General features: G+C 44.0%; 1 protein-coding gene and 1 long non-coding RNA gene across 2 annotated transcripts in view; one reads left to right on the top strand and one right to left on the bottom strand.

Annotated features, from left to right (window-relative positions):
- The window catches only part of LOC110965863 (piezo-type mechanosensitive ion channel component 2-like), a 54,156-nt gene that overhangs the window by 16,780 nt on the left and 14,300 nt on the right, over positions 1–23,076 (top strand). Inside the window, 32 exon segments of the mRNA XM_051940198.1 lie at positions 1,001–1,148; positions 1,235–1,396; positions 2,092–2,206; positions 2,953–3,347; positions 7,605–7,710; positions 8,203–8,426; positions 9,526–9,674; positions 9,740–9,818; positions 9,894–9,988; positions 10,103–10,287; positions 10,365–10,522; positions 10,625–10,801; positions 10,879–10,992; positions 11,497–11,587; positions 11,590–11,696; positions 11,773–11,977; positions 12,489–12,590; positions 12,684–12,861; positions 12,932–13,018; positions 13,158–13,314; positions 13,442–13,538; positions 13,779–13,944; positions 14,417–14,506; positions 16,929–17,017; positions 17,103–17,162; positions 17,256–17,371; positions 17,445–17,565; positions 18,164–18,226; positions 18,296–18,462; positions 18,981–19,309; positions 20,806–20,964; positions 21,080–21,181. Coding sequence (XP_051796158.1) covers positions 1,001–1,148; positions 1,235–1,396; positions 2,092–2,206; positions 2,953–3,347; positions 7,605–7,710; positions 8,203–8,426; positions 9,526–9,674; positions 9,740–9,818; positions 9,894–9,988; positions 10,103–10,287; positions 10,365–10,522; positions 10,625–10,801; positions 10,879–10,992; positions 11,497–11,587; positions 11,590–11,696; positions 11,773–11,977; positions 12,489–12,590; positions 12,684–12,861; positions 12,932–13,018; positions 13,158–13,314; positions 13,442–13,538; positions 13,779–13,944; positions 14,417–14,506; positions 16,929–17,017; positions 17,103–17,162; positions 17,256–17,371; positions 17,445–17,565; positions 18,164–18,226; positions 18,296–18,462; positions 18,981–19,309; positions 20,806–20,964; positions 21,080–21,181 — 4,593 coding nt within the window.
- Positions 20,025–20,752, bottom strand: LOC127531290 (uncharacterized). The gene is made up of 3 exons (XR_007938337.1): positions 20,526–20,752; positions 20,393–20,426; positions 20,025–20,256 (listed from the first exon to the last, which is right to left on the bottom strand). It is a non-coding gene; the product is annotated as an uncharacterized LOC127531290 (long non-coding RNA).

Below are 23,076 nucleotides of genomic sequence, written 5' to 3' on the forward strand. Positions count from 1 at the left end.
TTGGTTCCTGGTTATTGATCACTGATTGGGTCCTGGTTATTGATCACTGATTGGGTCCTGGTTATTGATCACTGATTGGGTCCTGGTTTCACTGATTGGTTTCTGGTTATTGATCACTGATTGGGTCCTGGTTATTGATCACTGATTGGGTCCTGGTTTCACTGATTGGTTTCTGGTTATTGATCACTGATTGGTTCCTGGTTATTGATCACCGATTGGGTCCTGGTTATTGATCACCGATTGTGTCCTGATTATTGATCACTGATTGGGTCCTGGTTTCACTGATTGGTTTCTGGTTATTGATCACTGATTGGGTCCTGGTTATTGATCACCGATTGGGTCCTGGTTATTGATCACTGATTGGGTCCAGGTTTCACTGATTGGTTCCTGGTTATTGATCACTGATTGTGTCCTGGTTATTGATCACTGATTGGGTCCTGGTTATTGATCACTGATTGTGTCCTGGTTATTGATCACCGATTGGGTCCTGGTTATTGATCACTGATTGTGTCCTGGTTTCACTGATTGGGTCCTGGTTATTGATCACTGATTGGGTCCTGGTTATTGATCACCGATTGGGTCCTGGTTATTGATCACTGATTGGGTCCAGGTTTCACTGATTGGTTCCTGGTTATTGATCACCGATTGGGTCCTGGTTATTGATCACTGATTGGTTCCTGGTTATTGATCACCGATTGGGTCCTGGTTATTGATCACTGATTGGGTCCTGGTTATTGATCACCGATTGGGTCCTGGTTATTGATCACTGATTGTGTCCTGGTTTCACTGATTGGTTTCTGGTTATTGATCACTGATTGGGTCCTGGTTATTGATCACTGATTGGTTCCTGGTTATTGATCACTGATTGGGTCCTGGTTATTGATCACTGATTGGTTCCTGGTTATTGATCACTGATTGGGTCCTGGTTATTGATCACTGATTGGTTCCTGGTTATTGATCACTGATTGGTTCCTGGTTATTGATCACTGATTGGTTCCAGTGTTCTGGGCCTGGTGTCGGTGGTCTCGGCGGACTGCGCTGCCCCCTGGAGGCTGCAGGTGAACCCTGAACTCAGCTGGTTTCACTTCAGCAGCCCTCTGATGCTGCTGCTGCTCTACCACACGGTGGCCTGCCTGTGGAGGAACCAGGTGAGGGTGATGTCACAGCACACCTGTAGTGATGCGTTGGTGTTCCTCAGCTCCCATTGGCTGACGTGTGTCTTGTGTCTGTCCAGCTGATCGACGGTGGTGGGGGTCAGGAAACGGAGAGGGCAGAGTCAGCAACCAGTGACAGTTGTGATGTCATCACCGCCACCAGCAACCTCAGTTATGATGTCAGCAGTGACCTCACAGCGGAGAGACGGAGAGAGCTGTGGAGGACAGCTGGAGAGAGAGACGTAGGAGCACCAGACCTTCTGCAGACACGCTTTCATTAGTTTGATCACTCCAGTTAACACGGATTTATTTAGTACATGTTCATGAATGTTACGTGCAGTCCTAACACATTTACTAGCATGTCTGTTCAATACTTACTTCAAGATTAATAAAGTTCTGTCATATCGCTATTTTTATTTTTTAAAATTCCAATAAAAATGACATTATTGTATTCAGTGTTAATATTGTTCCTTTATTCAATCCAAGTAACACATATTTGCTGTTAATTTTAACCGATTAGCTGATTTAGATATTATTTTGTTATGTGCAGTATTTAATTCATTTCTGTATTTATGAATCATTAATATTACCGCATTGTTATTATTATAGGTAGGAATAATGTTATCTATGCACTGACTTTAAATTCCATGTATTTGTTTATATTTTTTCAATATTTACTGTTATTATTATTATTATTATTATTATTTTAGGTGATTAATATTATTTGTTCATTAATTTTCACTGACACACGATTAATAAGATATATTCACATTAATAAATATGATCATGATATTCTATGCAGTATTAATATCGTTCATTTGTTCATTTTTATTTTATGTAGGCTTTAGTAATATTCATTCATGTCATCCTGTTATTGTTTACAGTTTTACTTTTTTGTTTTTGTTTTGTTGAGTAAACCTTCCTCTCTGTCTGTCAGGCGCCGATGTTGTCATCCAATGACAGCCCCTCTGACTCCTTTGCCCCACCTACCCAGAACACTGCCTTGGGATTGGATGCTTACTCAACACCTCACTACTCTCTGAGCCAATCAGGTGAGACTGACTTAAGAGTGAACAGACAGTGAGTTAAAATTTATGTTGAGATAAAATTAATGTACAGTGAGTTAAAATGAACCCACAGTTGGTTAAAACTGATCTACTGTGAGTTAAAATTAGTCTAGATTGAGTTAAAATGAACCTACGGCGAGTTAAAATTAATCTACAGTGGGTTAAAATTGATCTACAGTGGGTTAAAATTAATCTACAGTGGGTTAAAATTAATTTGCAGTGAGTTAGAATTGATCTACGGTGGGTTAAAATTAATCTACAGTGGGTTAAAATTAATTTGCAGTGAGTTAGAATTGATCTACGGTGGGTTAAAATTAATCTACAGTGGGTTAAAATTAATCTACAGTGGGTTAAAATTAATCTACAGTGGGTTAAAATTAATTTGCAGTGAGTTAGAATTAATTTGCAGTGAGTTAGAATTGATCTACGGTGTGTAACAATTAACCTACTATGAGTTAAAACTATTCAACATTGAATTAAAAATTAATCTACAGCGAGTTCAAATTAATCTACAATGGTTTAAAATTCCTCTACAATGAGTTGAAATTAACCTGCATTGAGTTAAAATGAACCCACTGTGTGTTAAGACTGATCTACAGTGAGTTAAAATTAATCTTCTGTGAGTTAAAATTAATCTACAGTGAGTTAAAGTGGGACTCAGAGGGTTGAACGATCAATCAGTAACCGATCAGCTCTCCCAGGAAGTGATCGGGTGGTGGTGTTGTCTGCAGACACTCTGGAGACGTGTGCGTTTGAGACGGACGGCTGGGAGGAGGAGGAGGAGGAGGAGGAGGACGTCCAGGTGAGGACAGGTGAGGAGGCTTTGGGCGGAGCCTCTGTGGCGTTCAGCTTTGTCCTGAGGCAGAGCTACATCTGCGCTCTGACCTCCATGATGGCGTGGTCCATCACATACGTGTCCTGGCTCACCTGCGTGCTGCTGCTCTGGTCCTGCGTCCTCTGGATGATGCGAGAGCGCCGCCGCTACACACTGATGTCATCGCCGTGGCTGGTCGCCTACGGCAACCTGCTGGTCGTGCTGCAGTACGTCTACAGCTTCCCCTCCGTCCAGGAAGTACCCGGACTGTTCCCCAGGAAGGACGACCCCTGCAGGGAGCTGGCCTCCAAGGTACCCACAGCACTATTAGTAGTGACTGATAGTACTACTACTGCCAGTACTACTACTGATAGTACTACTACTGACAGCACTACTACTGACAGCACTACTACTGATAGTACTACTACTGACAGCACTACTACTGATAGTACTACTACTGACAGCACTACTACTGACAGTACTACTACTGACAGCACTACTACTGATAGTACTACTACTGATAGTACTACTACTGATAGTACTACTACTGACAGCACTACTACTGACAGTACTACTACTGATAGTACTACTACTGACAGCACTACTACTGATAGTACTACTACTGACAGCACTACTACTGACAGTACTACTACTGACAGCACTACTACTGATAGTACTACTACTGATAGTACTACTACTGCCAGCACTACTACTGATAGTACTACTACTGATAGTACTACTACTGACAGCACTACTACTGATAGTACTACTACTGCCAGTACTACTACTGATAGTACTACTACTGCCAGCACTACTACTGATAGTACTACTACTGATAGTACTACTACTGACAGCACTACTACTGATAGTACTACTACTGACAGCACTACTACTGACAGTACTACTACTGACAGCACTACTACTGATAGTACTACTACTGACAGCACTACTACTGACAGTACTACTACTGACAGCACTACTACTGATAGTACTACTACTGATAGTACTACTACTGACAGTACTACTACTGATAGTACTACTACTGATAGTACTACTACTGACAGCACTACTACTGACAGTACTACTACTGACAGCACTACTACTGATAGTACTACTACTGACAGCACTACTACTGACAGTACTACTACTGACAGCACTACTACTGATAGTACTACTACTGATAGTACTACTACTGACAGCACTACTACTGATAGTACTACTACTGCCAGTACTACTACTGATAGTACTACTACTGCCAGCACTACTACTGATAGTACTACTACTGATAGTACTACTACTGACAGCACTACTACTGATAGTACTACTACTGACAGCACTACTACTGACAGTACTACTACTGACAGCACTACTACTGATAGTACTACTACTGACAGCACTACTACTGACAGTACTACTACTGACAGCACTACTACTGATAGTACTACTACTGATAGTACTACTACTGACAGTACTACTACTGATAGTACTACTACTGATAGTACTACTACTGATAGTACTACTACTGACAGCACTACTACTGACAGTACTACTACTGATAGTACTACTACTGACAGCACTACTACTGATAGTACTACTACTGACAGCACTACTACTGACAGTACTACTACTGACAGCACTACTACTGATAGTACTACTACTGATAGTACTACTACTGACAGTACTACTACTGATAGTACTACTACTGCCAGCACTACTACTGATAGTACTACTACTGATAGTACTACTACTGACAGCACTACTACTGATAGTACTACTACTGCCAGTACTACTACTGATAGTACTACTACTGCCAGCACTACTACTGATAGTACTACTACTGATAGTACTACTACTGACAGCACTACTACTGATAGTACTACTACTGACAGCACTACTACTGACAGTACTACTACTGACAGCACTACTACTGATAGTACTACTACTGACAGCACTACTACTGACAGTACTACTACTGACAGCACTACTACTGATAGTACTACTACTGATAGTACTACTACTGACAGTACTACTACTGATAGTACTACTACTGCCAGCACTACTACTGATAGTACTACTACTGATAGTACTACTACTGACAGCACTACTACTGATAGTACTACTACTGCCAGTACTACTACTGATAGTACTACTACTGCCAGCACTACTACTGATAGTACTACTACTGATAGTACTACTACTGACAGCACAACTACTGATAGTACTACTACTGACAGCACTACTACTGATAGTACTACTACTGACAGCACTACTACTGATAGTACTACTACTGATAGTACTACTACTGACAGTACTACTACTGATAGTACTACTACTGCCAGCACTACTACTGATAGTACTACTACTGATAGTACTACTACTGACAGCACTACTACTGATAGTACTACTACTGCCAGTACTACTACTGATAGTACTACTACTGACAGCACTACTACTGATAGTACTACTACTGACAGCACTACTACTGATAGTACTACTACTGATAGTACTACTACTGACAGTACTACTACTGATAGTACTACTACTGCCAGTACTACTACTGATAGTACTACTACTGACAGCACTACTACTTATAGTACTACTTACAGTACTACTACTGACAGTACTACTACTGACAGTACTACTGATAGTACTACTACTTTTAGTACTATTACTGATAGTACTACTACTGATAGTACTACTGATAGTACTACTACTGATAGTACTACTACTGATAGTACTACTACTTATAGTACTACTGATAGTACTACTACTTACAGTACTACTACTTACAGTACTACTGACAGTACTACTACTTACAGTACTACTACTTACAGTACTACTGACAGTACTACTACTGATAGTACTACTACTGACAGTACTACTACTGACAGTACTACTACTGACAGTACTACTACTGATAGTACTACTACTGACAGTACTACTACTGCCAGTACTACTACTGATAGTACTACTACTGACAGTACTACTACTGATAGTACTACTACTTACAGTACTACTACTGACAGCACTACTACTGATAGTACTACTACTGACAGTACTACTACTGCCAGTACTACTACTGATAGTACTACTACTGACAGCACTACTACTGATAGTACTACTACTGACAGCACTACTACTGATAGTACTACTACTGACAGTACTACTACTGATAGTACTACTACTGATAGTACTACTACTGACAGCACTACTACTGATAGTACTACTACTGACAGCACTACTACTGACAGTACTACTACTGATAGTACTACTACTGACAGCACTACTACTGATAGTACTACTACTGACAGTACTACTACTGCCAGTACTACTACTGATAGTACTACTACTGACAGCACTACTACTGATAGTACTACTACTGACAGCACTACTACTGATAGTACTACTACTGACAGTACTACTACTGCCAGTACTACTACTGATAGTACTACTACTGACAGCACTACTACTGATAGTACTACTACTGACAGTACTACTACTGCCAGTACTACTACTGATAGTACTACTACTGACAGCACTACTACTGATAGTACTACTACTGACAGTACTACTACTGACAGCACTACTACTGACAGTACTACTACTGATAGTACTACTACTGACAGCACTACTACTGATAGTACTACTACTGACAGCACTACTACTGACAGTACTACTACTGATAGTACTACTACTGACAGTACTACTACTGATAGTACTACTACTGACAGCACTACTACTTATAGTACTACTACTGACAGTACTACTACTGATAGTACTACTACTGATAGTACTACTACTGACAGCACTACTACTGATAGTACTACTACTGATAGTACTACTACTGACAGTACTACTACTGCCAGTACTACTACTGATAGTACTACTACTGACAGTACTACTACTTATAGTACTACTACTGCCAGCACTACTACTGATAGTACTACTACTGACAGCACTACTACTGATAGTACTACTACTGACAGTACTACTACTGCCAGTACTACTACTGATAGTACTACTACTGACAGCACTACTACTGATAGTACTACTACTGACAGCACTACTACTGACAGCACTACTACTGATAGTACTACTACTGACAGCACTACTACTGATAGTACTACTACTGATAGTACTACTACTGACAGTACTACTACTTACAGTACTACTGATAGTACTACTTCTTTTAGTACTATTACTGATAGTACTACTACTTTTAGTACTACTACTGATAGTACTACTACTTATAGTACTACTGATAGTACTACTACTTACAGTACTACTACTTACAGTACTACTGACAGTACTACTACTTACAGTACTACTACTTACAGTACTACTGATAGTACTACTACTTACAGTACTACTACTTACAGTACTACTACTTACAGTACTACTGATAGTACTACTACTGATAGTACTGCTTCTACAGATACTTGTTCTGCAAGTAATACCGATTGATTGATTGATTGATTGGCTATTAATTGACTGACTGACTGATGGATTATTGATTGATTGACTGATTTATTGATTGGTTGATTGATTATTGACTAATTGATGTTGCAGTTGTTGTGTCTGTTGACCTTCTGGCTGCTGCTACGTCAGTCACTGACTGAGAAAAGAGACAGACAGACAGACAACCAGCTGTCTAACATCACTGTCCACCTGGAGGGTAAGACACCTGTCTGACTGACCACCTGTCTGTCTGACTGACCACCTGTCTGTCTGATCTCCTGTCTGTCTGATCACCTGTCTGTCTGACCACCTGTCTGTCTGACTGACCACCTGTCTGTCTGACCACTTGTCTGTCTGACTGATCACCTGTCTGTCTGATCTCCTGTCTGTCTGACCACCTGTCTGTCTGACCTCCTGTCTGTCTGATCTCCTGTCTGTCTGATCTCCTGTCTGTCTGATCTCCTGTCTGTCTGACCTCCTGTCTGTCTGATCTCCTGTCTGACTGACCACCTGTCTGTCTGACTACCTGTCTGTCTGACTGACCACCTGTCTGTCTGACTGACCACCTGTCTGTCTGATCTCCTGTCTGTCTGATCACCTGTCTGTCTGTCTGACCTCCTGTCTGTCTGACCACCTGTCTGTCTGACCACCTGTCTGTCTGACCTCCTGTCTGTCTGACCTCCTGTCTGTCTGACCTCCTGTCTTTCAGAGGACCAGCAGAAAAAGGAGGTTCTGTATGAGGAGGTCTTGCTGTTGGAGGGAGGAGGAGGAGTCCAGATGGAGGCTCTGGTTGCCGTGGTTACCAGGATGTTTATCAAATACTGGATCTACGTCTGCGGGACGATGTTCTTCTTCGTCAGCTTTGAGGGGAAAATCGTCCTCTACAAGGTCATCTACATGGTCATGTTCCTTTGCTGCGTGGCCCTGTACCAGGTACGCTCACCTGGTTTACACCTGGTTCACACCTAGTTTACACCTGGTTCACCTAGTTTTCACCTAGTTTACACCTGGTTCACACCTGGTTCACCTGGTTTACACCTGGTTCACACCTAGTTCACACCTGGTTCACCTGGTTTACACCTGGTTCACCTGGTTTACACCTGGTTCACCTAGTTTACTCCGGGTTCACCTAGTTTACACCTGGTTCACCTAGTTTACACCTGGTTCACCTAGTTTACACCTGGTTCACCTAGTTTACACCTGGTTCACCTGGTTCACACCTGGTTTACACCTGGTTCACCTGGTTTACACCTGGTTCACCTAGTTTACACCTGGTTCACACCTGGTTTACACCTGGTTCACCTGGTTTACACCTGGTTCACCTGGTTTACACCTGGTTCACCTAGTTTACTCCTGGTTCACCTAGTTTACACCTGGTTCACCTAGTTTACTCCTGGTTCACCTAGTTTACACCTGGTTCACCTGGTTTACACCTGGTTCACCTAGTTTACACCTGGTTTACACCTAGTTTACACCTGGTTCACCTGGTTCACACCTGGTTTACACCTGGTTCACCTGGTTCACACCTGGTTCACCTAGTTTACACCTGGTTCACCTAGTTTACACCTGGTTCACCTGGTTTACACCTGGTTCACCTAGTTTACACCTGGTTCACCTGGTTTACACCTGGTTCACCTAGTTTACACCTGGTTCACACCTGGTTCACCTGGTTCACCTGGTTTACACCTAGTTTACACCTGGTTTACACCTGATTCACCTGGTTTACACCTGGTTTACACCTGGTTCACACCTGGTTCACACCTGGTTCACCTGGTTTACACCTGGTTTACACCTGGTTTACACCTGGTTCACCTGGTTCACCTGGTTCACCTAGTTTACACCTGGTTTACACCTGGTTCACCTGGTTCACCTGGTTTACACCTGGTTCACCTATTTTACACCTGGTTCACCTGGTTTACACCTGGTTTACACCTGGTTTACACCTGGTTCACCTGGTTTACACCTGGTTCACCTGGTTTACACCTGGTTCACAGTGACTCTTTAGGTCAACCTCTGCCTGTCTGTCTCTCAGCTGAACTACGAGCGTTGGCGTAACCTACTCAGGGGGTTCTGGGTAGCGGTGGTGGTCTACTCCATGCTGGTTCTGATCCTGGTTTACACGTTCCAGTTCCCCTCGTCCCCATACACCTGGAGCTACTACACTGGACTCAGCACACACAGGTGTGTTCCACTTGTTGCACCTGTCTGCTATGTCTCTGCAGTCTCTGACGTCTCTGTGGTTCCAGGTTGGAGGACGTCGGTCTTGAGAAGTTCTCGGTTCCTGTCCTCTTCACCAGGATCTTCATCCCTGCAGCGTTCCTGCTGGTATGGTACCGTCCACCTGACGCAGCTGTTCTCCTTCTATTGCCATGGTAACACAGGACTGTGTTTGTCCTGCAGGTGTGCATCGTTCACCTGCACTACTTCCATGAACCGTTTCTGCAACTCACCGACCTGAAGACTGTGGTGGACACACACAACAGCACCATCACCAGGTAACATCGACCTGTCCAATCACAGCTCACCTGGTTCTGTCTGTCTCCAGAAGTCTTGCAGCGGTCCTTAGACCTGTGAACCAGTCTTCACCTCACCTATCTGTGCGTCTGCAGGTTGGTTCACTCTGATGGCAGCCTGGTGGACCTGTCTGTGGGTGGACCTCCTGAGGTCCACCTGGAGGAGGAGAAGGGAGGAGGACCGGTGGACGGAGAGGAGACATGGATGAAGGAGGAGGAGGAGGAGGAGGAGGACTACCCCTGCATGTTTGACAGGGAAACCCTGTCGGAGCAGCTGACAGGTAACAGGTGTGGGGGTGTGGTCACAGTCTCACCTGAGTGGGCATGGACAGGTGTGAGACGCTGTGTGTCTCCTCAGTGCTGCTGTCCTGGAGGCTGGTGGTGGACCGTCTGTCTGTGCTGTTCCTGCGCCTCCTGCTGTCCCTGCAGCGCATGCAGCGCCTCCTCTGGTGGCTCCTGGAACTGCATATCAACAAGATCGTGTCCTCCTACATCATCTGGGTCTGTGTGAAGGAGGTCAGAGCCCGTCTGTCTGTCTGTCTGCCTCTCTGTCTGTCTGCGCCTCTGTCTGTCTGCTTGATTTTTAGGTGTGTGTTTAACCTGTCTGTCTCTCCTCAGGTGTGTGTGTTTAACCTGCTCTTCGTGCTGTGTGTGGGTGGGGCTCTGCCCTGCAGGGCGTGGCGCCCCCTGCTGTCAGGAGTCTGTACCGTCTGGACCTGTGTGGTCACCGTCTGCAAGATGTTGTACCAACTGAACGTCGTCCAGCCAATTGGCTACTCCGTCAACTGCACCATGGTAACCATGGCAATCACTGACCTGTCTGTCTGACCTGTCTGTCTGCCTGTCTGTCTGACCTGTCTGTCTCTCTGTAGCCCAGTAACTCCTCCATCGACCTGTCTCACTCGGTTTTGTACTCTGGTCCTGTTGATCCCGCCCAGTGGGTGGGCCTTCGAAAGACGGATGGAAAACTGCTGGACTACCTGAGGGTGAGGAGTGTCATCACAACAGTAATAATGACATCATTTAACACCCACAGCACAGCATCACATCCAGATATCTGCACCTTAGTCCTGATTCTCTGGTTTCATCTACAGATGATGGATCAGGCCCTTCTGCTTCTATTAGCTATGAAGACTTAGCATGGTGCTAACATGTCTCCCCAGGACAACCTGATGATGTTAGCGCTGTTAGCTATGAAGACTTAGCATGGTGCTAACATGTCTCTACAGTACAACCTGATGATGTTAGCACTGTTAGCTATGAAGACTTAGCATGATGCTAACCTGTCTCCACAGTACAACCTGATGATGTTAGCGCTGTTAGCTATGAAGACTTAGCATGGTGCTAACATGTCTACACAGTACAACTTGATGTTAGTGCTGTTAGCTATGAAGACTTAGCATGATGCTAACCTGTCTCCACAGTACAACCTGATGATGTTAGCGCTGTTAGCTATGAAGACTTAGCATGATGCTAACATGTCTCCACAGTATAACCTGATGATGTTGGCGCTGTTAGCCTTTGAGGTGACTGTTTACCGACACCAGGAGCTCTACCGTCTCCGCCGTAACAAAGTCCCGCCCCCACCAGGACACTCTTCCATGACATCACCAGACGTCACCTCGACGACGGTGTGATGAGCTGTGTGAAATACTTCCTCAACTACTACTTCTACATGTTTGGCCTGGAGGTGGGATGCACACACTTTAGCACAGCAACACGCTAACCCGTTCTTGTTGAAAAACATCCCCACCTGTTCTCTGCAGACCTGCTTCCTGCTGGCTGTGAACGTGATTGGTCAGCGGATGGATCTGTTTGCTGCCGGGCATGCCTTTGGTCTCATTACCGTCCTATCACATCGCAGCAGGAAGCGCATCGCTTCACTGTGGCCGCGGTACTGCTACTTCCTGTCGGGTGTGCTGTGCTTCCAGTACCTGCTGTGCATCGGCTTCCCTCCTGCTGCCTGTGCAGGTACAGACACACCTGCAGGTACAAACACACCTGCAGGTACAAACAAACCTGCAGGTACAGACACACCTGCAGGTACAAACAAACCTGCAGGTACAGACACACCTGCAGGTACAAACAAACCTGCAGGTACAGACACACCTGCAGGTACAAACAAACCTGCAGGTACAAACAAACCTGCAGGTACAGACACACCTGCAGGTACAAACAAACCTGCAGGTACAAACAAACCTGCAGGTACAAACAAACCTGCAGGTACAGACACACCTGCAGGTACAGACACACCTGCAGGTACAGACACACCTGCAGGTACAGACACACCTGCAGGTACAGACACACCTGCAGGTACAGACACACCTGCAGGCAGTGCGCTGGGATTGTTAATCCGCAGGAACCAATATCATCAACATTTTCATTCTTTTTTCTTTAGAGCAGCTAAGCTAATAGGTCCCCTGTACTTCCAGTCTTTGTGCTAAGCTAAGCTACCAGGTTTGTTATTTCTGTGTGTCTCCAGATTATCCGTGGAGACGTTTGTCTTCGACTGTCGACTCCAACGTGGTGAAGTGGCTCTTCTTACCCGACCACCTGGCACCACCAAACCCGCTCTTCCTGCTCTGTAAGACCTCATCATCATCCTGGGATCAATCTGGATGTCTTATGTCTGGGTTAAGGTGAGCGTTTACCTGAGAACACCTGTGTGTTGCTGCAGATGACTTCCTGCTGCTCCTCGGGGCATCACTGCAGCTGCAGGTGTTTGAGGAGGAGCTTCAGCCGGCGGTCCAGGTGCTGGCAGGAGACAACAGCGAGCTGGACGGAGACGACGCACAGATCTGTGATCCAATCAGACGGCTCCGTCTCAGCACGGTGCCTGACTTCATGCTGTGCAGGTAAGCCCTGCACACCTGCACACCTGGACATCTTCCCACCTGCGGGTCCCTCACCTCTCTGTGTCCTCAGGTCGTATCTGGACATGATGAAGGTGATCATCTTCAGCTACATGTTCTGGTTCGTCCTCACCGTCATCTTCATCACTGGGACAACCAGGTAAGGGGCGTGGCCACAGACACCTGAGTCATTTTGTGAGCAGAAGAAAATGTTGTTTAACACTCTGAATGGGTGTGGGTGGAGCTAATGGGCAGTAGGTGGGTGGATGTGGGTGGAGCTAACAGACCACTGTGTCCAGAATCAGTATCTTCTGTATGGGCTACCTGGTGGCCTGCTTCTACTTCCTGCTGGTGGGCGGAGACCTGCTGCTCAAACCGCTGCGCTCCATCCTGCTCTACTGGGACTGTCTAATTGGATACAACGTGTTTGTCATCACCATGAAGAACGTCCTGTCGGTGAGCACGACATCATCAGTGACATCTTCAGTCACGTCTTCATCACCCATGAAATTATCAACAACACACGTGATTTACCTTACTTACTTGTCTATCTCTACCTGTCTGTCTCTTACCTGTCTGTCAGATCCTGGCCTGTGGTTTCATCAAGTCTTTGGTGTTGAATCACTGTTGGTTGATTCAGCTCTTCAGTTTGGCGTGCACTATTAAAGGATACACCAGACGTACGTAGTCTCTCTGTCTGCCTGTGTCACCTGTCTGCCATGAGATGTTTCATGTTAAAGTTTGATATTAACTCCTCCTCTGTGAATTCTGGCTAGTGTAGCCTTTAAAGCTTACTACAAACTTCATATTTTTTTATTTGCATTGTTTGGTAACAATAACTAAACATGAGTTTGGCTGGAAGGTTGGTATGAGTGGCGTCTCTGTCCAGGTGTAGTTGCTCACCTGTGTGTTGTTTGCAGCGGAGCAGCAGAGCAGCAAACAGTGCGAGCTGCCGAGCGACGAGGCCGGGATCATCTGGGACGGCGTCTGTTTCTGCTTCCTGCTGCTGCAGAGGAGAGTCTTCAGGAGCCACTACTTCCTGTATGTGGTGCTGGACCTGCAGAACACACAACTGCTGGCCTCCAGGTACACACTCAGCCACACACACTCACTGGTACGAACACAATGCTACACACGATGCTGCACACAATGCTAACCATAATGCTAACCATAATGCTAACCATGATGCTGCACACGATGCTACACACGATGCTACACACAATGCTAACCATAATGCTACACACGATGCTACACACAATGCTAACCATGATGCTACACACAATGCTATCCATGATGCTACACACAATGCTACACACAATGCTAACCATGATGCTAACCACGATGCTACACACAATGCTAACTATGATGCTAACCATGATGCTACACACGATGCTAACCATAATGCTACACATGATGCTACACACAATGCTAACCATGATGCTACACACGATGCTAACCATGATGCTACACACGATGCTAACCATGATGCTACACATGGTGCTAGCCATGATGCTACACACGATGCTACACATGACGCTAATATGAGTTTGTGCTGCAGGGGGGCAGAGCTCTTCGAGGCATCCACAGTGAAAGCTGTACGAGCCAGACTGGAGGTGGAGAAGACGTCCATGGACCTGCTGAAGAGACAGTAAGACAACACCAATGGATCAGGAAAAACAGGCTCACAGTCAGGACAAATGACCTTACAGTGAGGTAGAACGAGTCACAGTGAAGTAAAATGAGTCACAGTTAAGTAAAATGAGTCACAGTGAAGTAAAATGAGTCAGTGAGGTAAAATGAGCCACAGTGAGGTAAAATGAGCCACAGTGAAGTAAAATGAGTCACAGTGGGGTAAAATGAGTCAGTGAGGTAAAATGAGCCACAGTGAGGTAAAATGAGCCACAGTGAAGTAAAATGAGTCACAGTGAAGTAAAATGAGTCAGTGAGGTAAAATGAGTCACAATGAGGTAAAATGAGTCACAGTGAAGTAAAATGAGTCACAGTGGGGTAAAATGAGTCACAGTGAAGTAAAATGAGTCACAATGAGGTAAAATGAGTCACAGTGGGGTAAAATGAGTCACAGTGGAGTAAAATGAGTCACAGTTAAGTAAAATGAGTCACAGCTGAGTAAAATGAGTCACAGTGGAGTAAAATGAGCCACAGTGGGGTTAAATGAGTCACAGTGGGGTACAATGAGTCACAGTGAGGTAAAATGAGTCACAGTGGGGTAAAATGAGTCACAATGAGGTAAAATGAGTCACAGTGGGGTAAAATGAGTCACAGTGGAGTAAAATGAGTCACAGTGAAGTAAAATGAGTCAGTGAGATAAAATGAGCCACAGTGGGGTAAAAAGAGTCACAGTGGAGTAAAATGAGTCACAGTGAGATAAAATGAGCCACAGTGAGGTAAAATGAGCCACAGTGAAGTAAAATGAGTCACAGTGGGGTAAAATGAGTCACAGTGAAGTAAAATGAGTCACAATGAGGTAAAATGAGTCACAGTGGGGTAAAATGAGTCACAGTGGAGTAAAATGAGTCACAGTGAGGTAAAATGAGTCACAGTGAGGTACAATGAGTCACAGCTGAGTAAAATGAGTCACAGTGGAGTAAAATGAGCCACAGTGGGGTTAAATGAGTCACAGTGGGGTACAATGAGTCACAGTGAGGTAAAATGAGTCACAGTGGAGTACAATGAGTCACAGTGGGGTACAATGAGTCACAGTGGGGTAAAATGAGTCACAGTGGAGTACAATGAGTCACAGTGAGATAAAATGAGTCACAGTGGAGTAAAATGAGTCACAGTGGGGTAAAATGAGTCACAGTTGAGTAAAATGAGTCACAGTGAGATAAAATGAGTCACAGTGGAGTAAAATGAGTCACAGTGAGATAAAATGAGTCACAGTGGAGTAAAATGAGTCACAGTGGGGTAAAATGAGTCACAGTGAGATAAAATGAGTCACAGTGGAGTAAAATGAGTCACAGTGAGGTAAAATGAGTCACAGTGAGATAAAATGAGTCACAGTGAAGTAAAAAGAGTCACAGTGGAGTAAAATGAGTCACAGTGAGGTAAAATGAGTCACAGTGAGGTAAAATGAGTCACAGTGAAGTAAAAAGAGTCACAGTGGAGTAAAATGAGTCACAGTGAGGTACAATGAGTCAAAGTGGAGTAAAATGAGTCACAGTGAGGTAAAATGAGTCACAGTGAGGTACAATGAGTCACAGCTGAGTAAAATGAGTCACAGTGGAGTAAAATGAGCCACAGTGGGGTTAAATGAGTCACAGTGGGGTACAATGAGTCACAGTGAGGTAAAATGAGTCACAGTGGAGTACAATGAGTCACAGTGGGGTACAATGAGTCACAGTGGGGTAAAATGAGTCACAGTGGAGTACAATGAGTCACAGTGAGATAAAATGAGTCACAGTGGAGTAAAATGAGTCACAGTGGGGTAAAATGAGTCACAGTTGAGTAAAATGAGTCACAGTGAGATAAAATGAGTCACAGTGGAGTAAAATGAGTCACAGTGAGATAAAATGAGTCACAGTGAGATAAAATGAGTCACAGTGGAGTAAAATGAGTCACAGTGGGGTAAAATGAGTCACAGTGAGATAAAATGAGTCACAGTGGAGTAAAATGAGTCACAGTGAGGTAAAATGAGTCACAGTGAGATAAAATGAGTCACAGTGAAGTAAAAAGAGTCACAGTGGAGTAAAATGAGTCACAGTGAGGTAAAATGAGTCACAGTGAGGTAAAATGAGTCACAGTGAAGTAAAAAGAGTCACAGTGGAGTAAAATGAGTCACAGTGAGGTACAATGAGTCAAAGTGGAGTAAAATGAGTCACAGTGAGGTAAAATGAGTCACAGTGAAGTAAAATGAGTCACAGCTGAGTAAAATGAGTCACAGTGGGGTACAATGAGTCACAGTGGGGTATTAGAAGTCACAGTGGAGTAAAATGAGTCACAGTGGAGTAAAATGAGTCACAGTGGAGTAAAATGAGTCACAGTGAGGTAAAAGGAGTCACAGCAGTGAGGAAGCGTCATGCCTCTTCTTTGGTGGTGTCTTGTGTTTGCAGGATGGAGAGGATCAAATCTCGACAGCAGAAGTTCCGCAAAGGAAAAGAGAAAATGCTGAGTTTGACCCAGGACAGCTTCCATACCGACGGTCTGTGAACACGCCTGTTGTCACAGTAACCCAGCAGAATACGCTGCTACACACAGAGCGAACTCACGAGTGTTTCCGTGTCCAGGTCAGGAGAACAAGAAGCGGCAGAAGGAGTGGTGGCGGCCCTGGGTGAACCACGCCTCCAGTGAGTCACCTGACCTGTGATGTCATGGCGCCCACCTATCAGGTACGACTGTGGGTTGGGTGCTCAGGTGTGTGTCTGTCTGTCTGCCTGCAGTGGTGCGCAGCGGCGACTACTACCTGTTTGAGACGGACAGCGAGGAGGAGGAGGAGGAGAAGAGGGAGGAGGATGAGAAGAAGGAGGAGGAGCTTCCCGAGAAGTCGGCTTTCCAGGTGAGCGTTCACCTGGACGAGGTGAGGTTGTGTGGTGGGAAGCTGTGACTGTGACGTCTGTGTCTGCCCTCAGTTCGTCTATCATGCCTGGATCACCGACTCCAGAACAGCCATGAGAGCTCACAGGAACCAGAAGAAACTGCTGAAGAAGAACTCGTCTGAACGAAGGAGCAGGAGGGACGACAAGAGGACGGGTGAGGAGGACTGGTTTAGACTGGATTAGACTGGTTTAGACTAGACTGGTTTAGACTGGATTAGACTGGTTTAGACTAGACTGGTTTAGACTGGTTTAGACTGGATTAGACTGGTTTAGGCCAGATTATACTGGTTTAGACTGGATTAGACTGGTTTAGACTGGATTAGACTAGACTGGTTTAGACTGGATTAGACTGGTTTAGGCCAGATTATACTGGTTTAGACTGGATTATACTGGTTTAGACTGGATTAGACTGGTTTAGACTGGATTAGACTAGACTGGTTTAGACTGGATTAGACTAGACTGGTTTAGACTGGATTAGACTGGTTTAGACTAGACTGGTTTAGACTAGATTAGACTGGTTTAGACTGGATTAGACTAGACTGGATTAGACTGGATTAGACTGGATTAGACTGGTTTAGACTGGTTTAGACTGGATTAGACTGGATTAGACTGGATTAGATTATACTGGTTTAGACTAGATTAGACTGGTTACAGGCCTGGTTAGCTTGGCTTTAAGCTAGTTTAAACCAATTTAGACTGGTCTAAACCAATTACAGTGGGTTCTGCAGCAGTAACGTGGAGGTTCTCCTCAGAAACCGGAGTGATTGAAGTGACGGAGGAGGACGAGGAGGACGAGGAGGTGGAGGACGGACCAGGTAGGATGATTGCTTCTCTTCAGGATGTGTGGACGACCAGATCTTCAGCTGGCTCGTTGTGTGTTCCAGACACGGTGCTGCGTCGGTTCTCCAACACGCTGCGGTTCTGCTGGGTTCTGCTATCGGCCCTGCTGGACTCTCTAACTGCCTGGCTCAGCGGTTTGTGTCAGGAACACATCGACATCTCCACCGTCCTCCGCATCGAGCGCTGCATGCTAACGCAGCAGGCGAAGCAGGTATGCAGCAGGACTACAAATCCCAGCAGGACTACAAATCCCAGCAGGACTACAAATCCCAGCAGCACACTGGAACCACACTGGAAAACACTAACTGCAGTTTACTATTGTTTCACAGATGATTAGACTAATTTAGACTGGTTTAAACTGAATCAGACTGATTGTAGACTAGTTTAGACTGGTCTTAGACTAATTTAGACAGAATTAGACTGGTTTAGACTAGTTCTCGACAGGATCAGATTAGTGCGACCACAGAATAGAAGATTATTTCATGTTACTTGTAAAACAAAACTGGGCAAAACTAGAACTAATGTCCACATCAAAGGTGTGAGTCTTTACAGAGATGAATTAACTGTGAAATCATCATGTTTGCTGTGTTTACATCAGCTATAAACATCACTATTTAACAGAATTTGATGTTATTTTGGCACTGAGCTGCCAGATGTTTACTGTTTCTCCAGAACGTTCTCTGTGGTGTACAGCCTGGTTCTCCGTCTGGTTCTCCTTCTGTGTTCCAGGGTGACGTTCCCAGCAGAGAGGCCATCAACGTTTACTACCAGGAACAGATGATGAAGAGCTCCAGAGAGTCCGGCTTGGATGACAGCGCCCATGAAGACGATGAGAAGGGAGGAAGTCCTGATGCACATGAAGAAGAAGCAGGAGGTGAAACAGCAGAGGAGAAACCAGAACCAGAAGGTTCAGAGACAGGAGGTGATTCAACTGTGGATGCTGAAGGTTGTCCAGAATGTCAGGTGGCTAAAACCAGCCAAAGGTCTCGACCCAAACTGTGGAGGATGGAGAGAGTCTGGTCCTCGGCCTCCTCAGAGGAGATCAGTGGGACGTTCAGGTGGGTCCAACATCTCACACTGTATTATGGGCTTTTAGGTTCTTCACTAACTACAGCTCAGATTTAATGGACTAAATTCAGGCTCCACAGCAGAAACTCAGTGGAACTAAAGTGAGGTTCTCTGGTTCCTCCTTCAGTTCTCCTCATGGAGGAAACCAGAGTCCACTCATTTCTTCTCTGTGTTCTTCAGCTGCTCTCTGCTGGAGGGGTTGTGTTCCTCTATCTTTCTCTGGAGAACACCTCAAAGGTTCTGCTGGCTTCAGGACTCACACTGTCCAGGTCCTGGTTCTACTTGGTTCTAGTGGAGAAGCTCTGGTGTGATGATGTTCTTTGGATGTTCTCCTGCTGGAATGTTCCTCTCCTTCATCTGGTCACCCAGTATCCTGGTTCCTCCTCAGACCTTCATGCTGCATCTAGAAATGTCTTCAACACCTTCTGACCTCATGCAGCCCCAGATCATCACACCTCCACCTCCATGCTTCACTGTCAGGACCATCCATCCACTGTTGTAGTCCTGGTCAGGTTCTCACCAAACATCTGGACTCCATCTGAGGCCAACTCATTGATCTTCATCTGACCAAAGAATGTTCTCCAGCATCCATCAGGCTTCTTCTCATGTTCTTCAGCAAACTTTCATCTGGAAGTTTAGTTCTGAGCAGCAGCCAGGTTTAGTTCTGGTCCTCCGTCCATAGAGATTGATGTTCTAAAGGTTCCTTCACACTGTCTGAGCTTCACACTAACTCTGGTTTCCATGGAGAACCCCTGAACCAAGTCTGAAGCAGCTGATGTCTGTTTTTACAGCTGGATGGAGAAAGTAGTTCACTGTGTGTGGAGTCATTTTAGGAGCTCTGATTAGTGGAACTATGACTCCTTCTAGACCTCCTGATTAGTGGAACTATGACTCCTTCTAGACCTCCTGATTAGTGGAACTGTGACTCCTTCTAGACCTCCTGATTAGTGGAACTGTGACTCCTTCTAGACCTCCTAATTAGTGGAACTATGACTCCTTCTAGACCTCCTGATTAGTGGAATTATGACTCCTTCTAGACCTCCTAATTAGTGGAACTATGACTCCTTCTAGACCTCCTGATTAGTGGAACTATGACTCCTTCTGGACCTCCTGATTAGTGGAACTGTGACTCCTTCTAGACCTCCTAATTAGTGGAACTATGACTCCTTCTAGACCTGATTAGTGGAATTATGACTCCTTCTAGACCTCCTGATTAGTGGTACTATGACTCCTTCTAGACCTCCTGATTAGTGGAACTATGACTCCTTCTGGACCTCCTGATTAGTGGTACTATGACTCCTTCTAGACCTCCTGATTAGTGGAACTGTGACTCCTTCTTGACCTCCTAATTAGTGGAACTATGACTCCTTCTAGACCTCCTAATTAGTGGAACTATGACTCCTTCTAGACCTCCTAATTAGTGGAACTATGACTCCTTCTAGACCTCCTAATTAGTGGTACTATGACTCCTTCCTGTGTGTAACAGTGTTGGAGAGTCAGAGCAGCCGTCCTCCTCCTGCTGCCTGCTGCCTCCATCATACAGCCTCGCTCTGGGCCTGGACCAGCAGGAAGCCTCCTCCTCCTCTGGACCTCCACCTCCAGCACGAACCCAGGAGCTAACAGCCAGCGAGCTGCTGAGGAACAGGTGAGGTCAGGTGACTGACAGCCCCGCCCACGGATCACTCACCTGTGTCTCGTTCTTGTCGTTTTGTGTCTCGTTCTTGTCGTTTTGTGTCTCACTCTCCTCCTCGGTGTTGCAGGACTTTCTACGATGACGAGTTGGAAGCATCAGACCGTTTCTATGGCAACCAGCCCCAGCTTCTCCAGCTGTGCTACGCCCTCTACAACATCCTGGCCGCCAGGTACTGTCAAGATGAGACTACCACGGTGTACTGGACAACTACTGAACAAATACTGCCTTATAGTAGACAAATACTGCCTTATAGTAGACAAATACTGCCTTATAGTAGATAAATACTGCCTTATAGTAGACAAATACTGCCTTATAGTAGATAAATACTGCCTTATAGTAGACAAATACTGCCTTATAGTAGACAAATACTGCCTTATAGTAGATAAATACTGCCTTATAGTAGACAAATACTGCCTTATAGTAGATAAATACTGCCTTATAGTAGATAAATACTGCCTTATAGTAGACAAATACTGCCTTATAGTAGATAAATACTGCCTTATAGTAGACAAATACTGCCTTATAGTAGAGAAATACTGCCTTATAGTAGAGAAATACTGCCTTATAGTAGATAAATACTGCCTTATCGTAGACAAATACTGCCTTATAGTAGACAAATACTGCCTTATAGTAGACAAATACTGCCTTATAGTAGACAAATACTGCCTTATAGTAGACAAATACTGCCTTATAGTAGATAAATACTGCCTTATAGTAGAGAAATACTGCCTTATAGTAGAGAAATACTGCCTTATAGTAGATAAATACTGCCTTATAGTAGATAAATATTGCCTTATAGTAAATAAATACTGCCTTATAGTAGATAAATACTTCCTTATAGTAGATAAATATTGCCTTATAGTAGATAAATACTGCCTTATAGTAAATAAATACTGCCTTATAGTAGACAAATACTGCCTTATAGTAGATAAATACTGCCTTATAGTAGATAAATACTGCCTTATAGTAGACAAATACTGCCTTATAGTAGATAAATACTGCCTTATAGTAGATAAATACTGCCTTATAGTAGATAAATACTGCCTTATAGTAGATAAATACTGCCTTATAGTAGATAAATATTGCCTTATAGTAAATAAATACTGCCTTATAGTAGATAAATACTGCCTTATAGTAGACAAATACTGCCTTATAGTAGATAATACTGCCTTATAGTAGATAAATACTTCCTTATAGTAGATAAATATTGCCTTATAGTAGATAAATACTGCCTTATAGTAGATAAATATTGCCTTATAGTAGATAAATACTGCCTTATAGTAGATAAATATTGCCTTATAGTAGATAAATACTGCCTTATAGTAGATAAATATTGCCTTATAGTAGATAAATACTGCCTTATAGTAGATAAATACTGCCTTATAGTAGATAAATACTGCCTTATAGTAGATAAATACTTCCTTATAGTAGATAAATATTGCCTTATAGTAGATAAATACTGCCTTATAGTAGATAAATATTGCCTTATAGTAGATAAATACTGCCTTATAGTAGATAAATATTGCCTTATAGTAGATAAATACTGCCTTATAGTAAATAAATACTGCCTTATAGTAGACAAATACTGCCTTATAGTAGAGAAATACTGCCTTATAGTAGAGAAATACTGCCTTATAGTAGATAAATACTGCCTTATAGTAGATAAATACTGCCTTATAGTAGATAAATACTGCCTTATAGTAAATAAATACTGCCTTATAGTAGATAAATACTTCCTTATAGTAGATAAATATTGCCTTATAGTAGATAAATACTGCCTTATAGTAGATAAATACTGCCTTATAGTAGATAAATACTGCCTTATAGTAGACAAATACTGCCTTATAGTAGATAAATACTTCCTTATAGTAGATAAATATTGCCTTATAGTAAATAAATACTGCCTTATAGTAGAGAAATACTGCCTTATAGTAGATAAATACTGCCTTATAGTAGACAAATACTGCCTTATAGTAGAGAAATACTGCCTTATAGTAGAGAAATACTGCCTTATAGTAGAGAAATACTGCCTTATAGTAGATAAATACTGCCTTATAGTAAATA

This window comes from Acanthochromis polyacanthus, chromosome 20, assembly GCF_021347895.1.
Source record: "Acanthochromis polyacanthus isolate Apoly-LR-REF ecotype Palm Island chromosome 20, KAUST_Apoly_ChrSc, whole genome shotgun sequence".
In the NCBI taxonomy this organism is placed as follows: domain Eukaryota; kingdom Metazoa; phylum Chordata; class Actinopteri; family Pomacentridae; genus Acanthochromis; species Acanthochromis polyacanthus.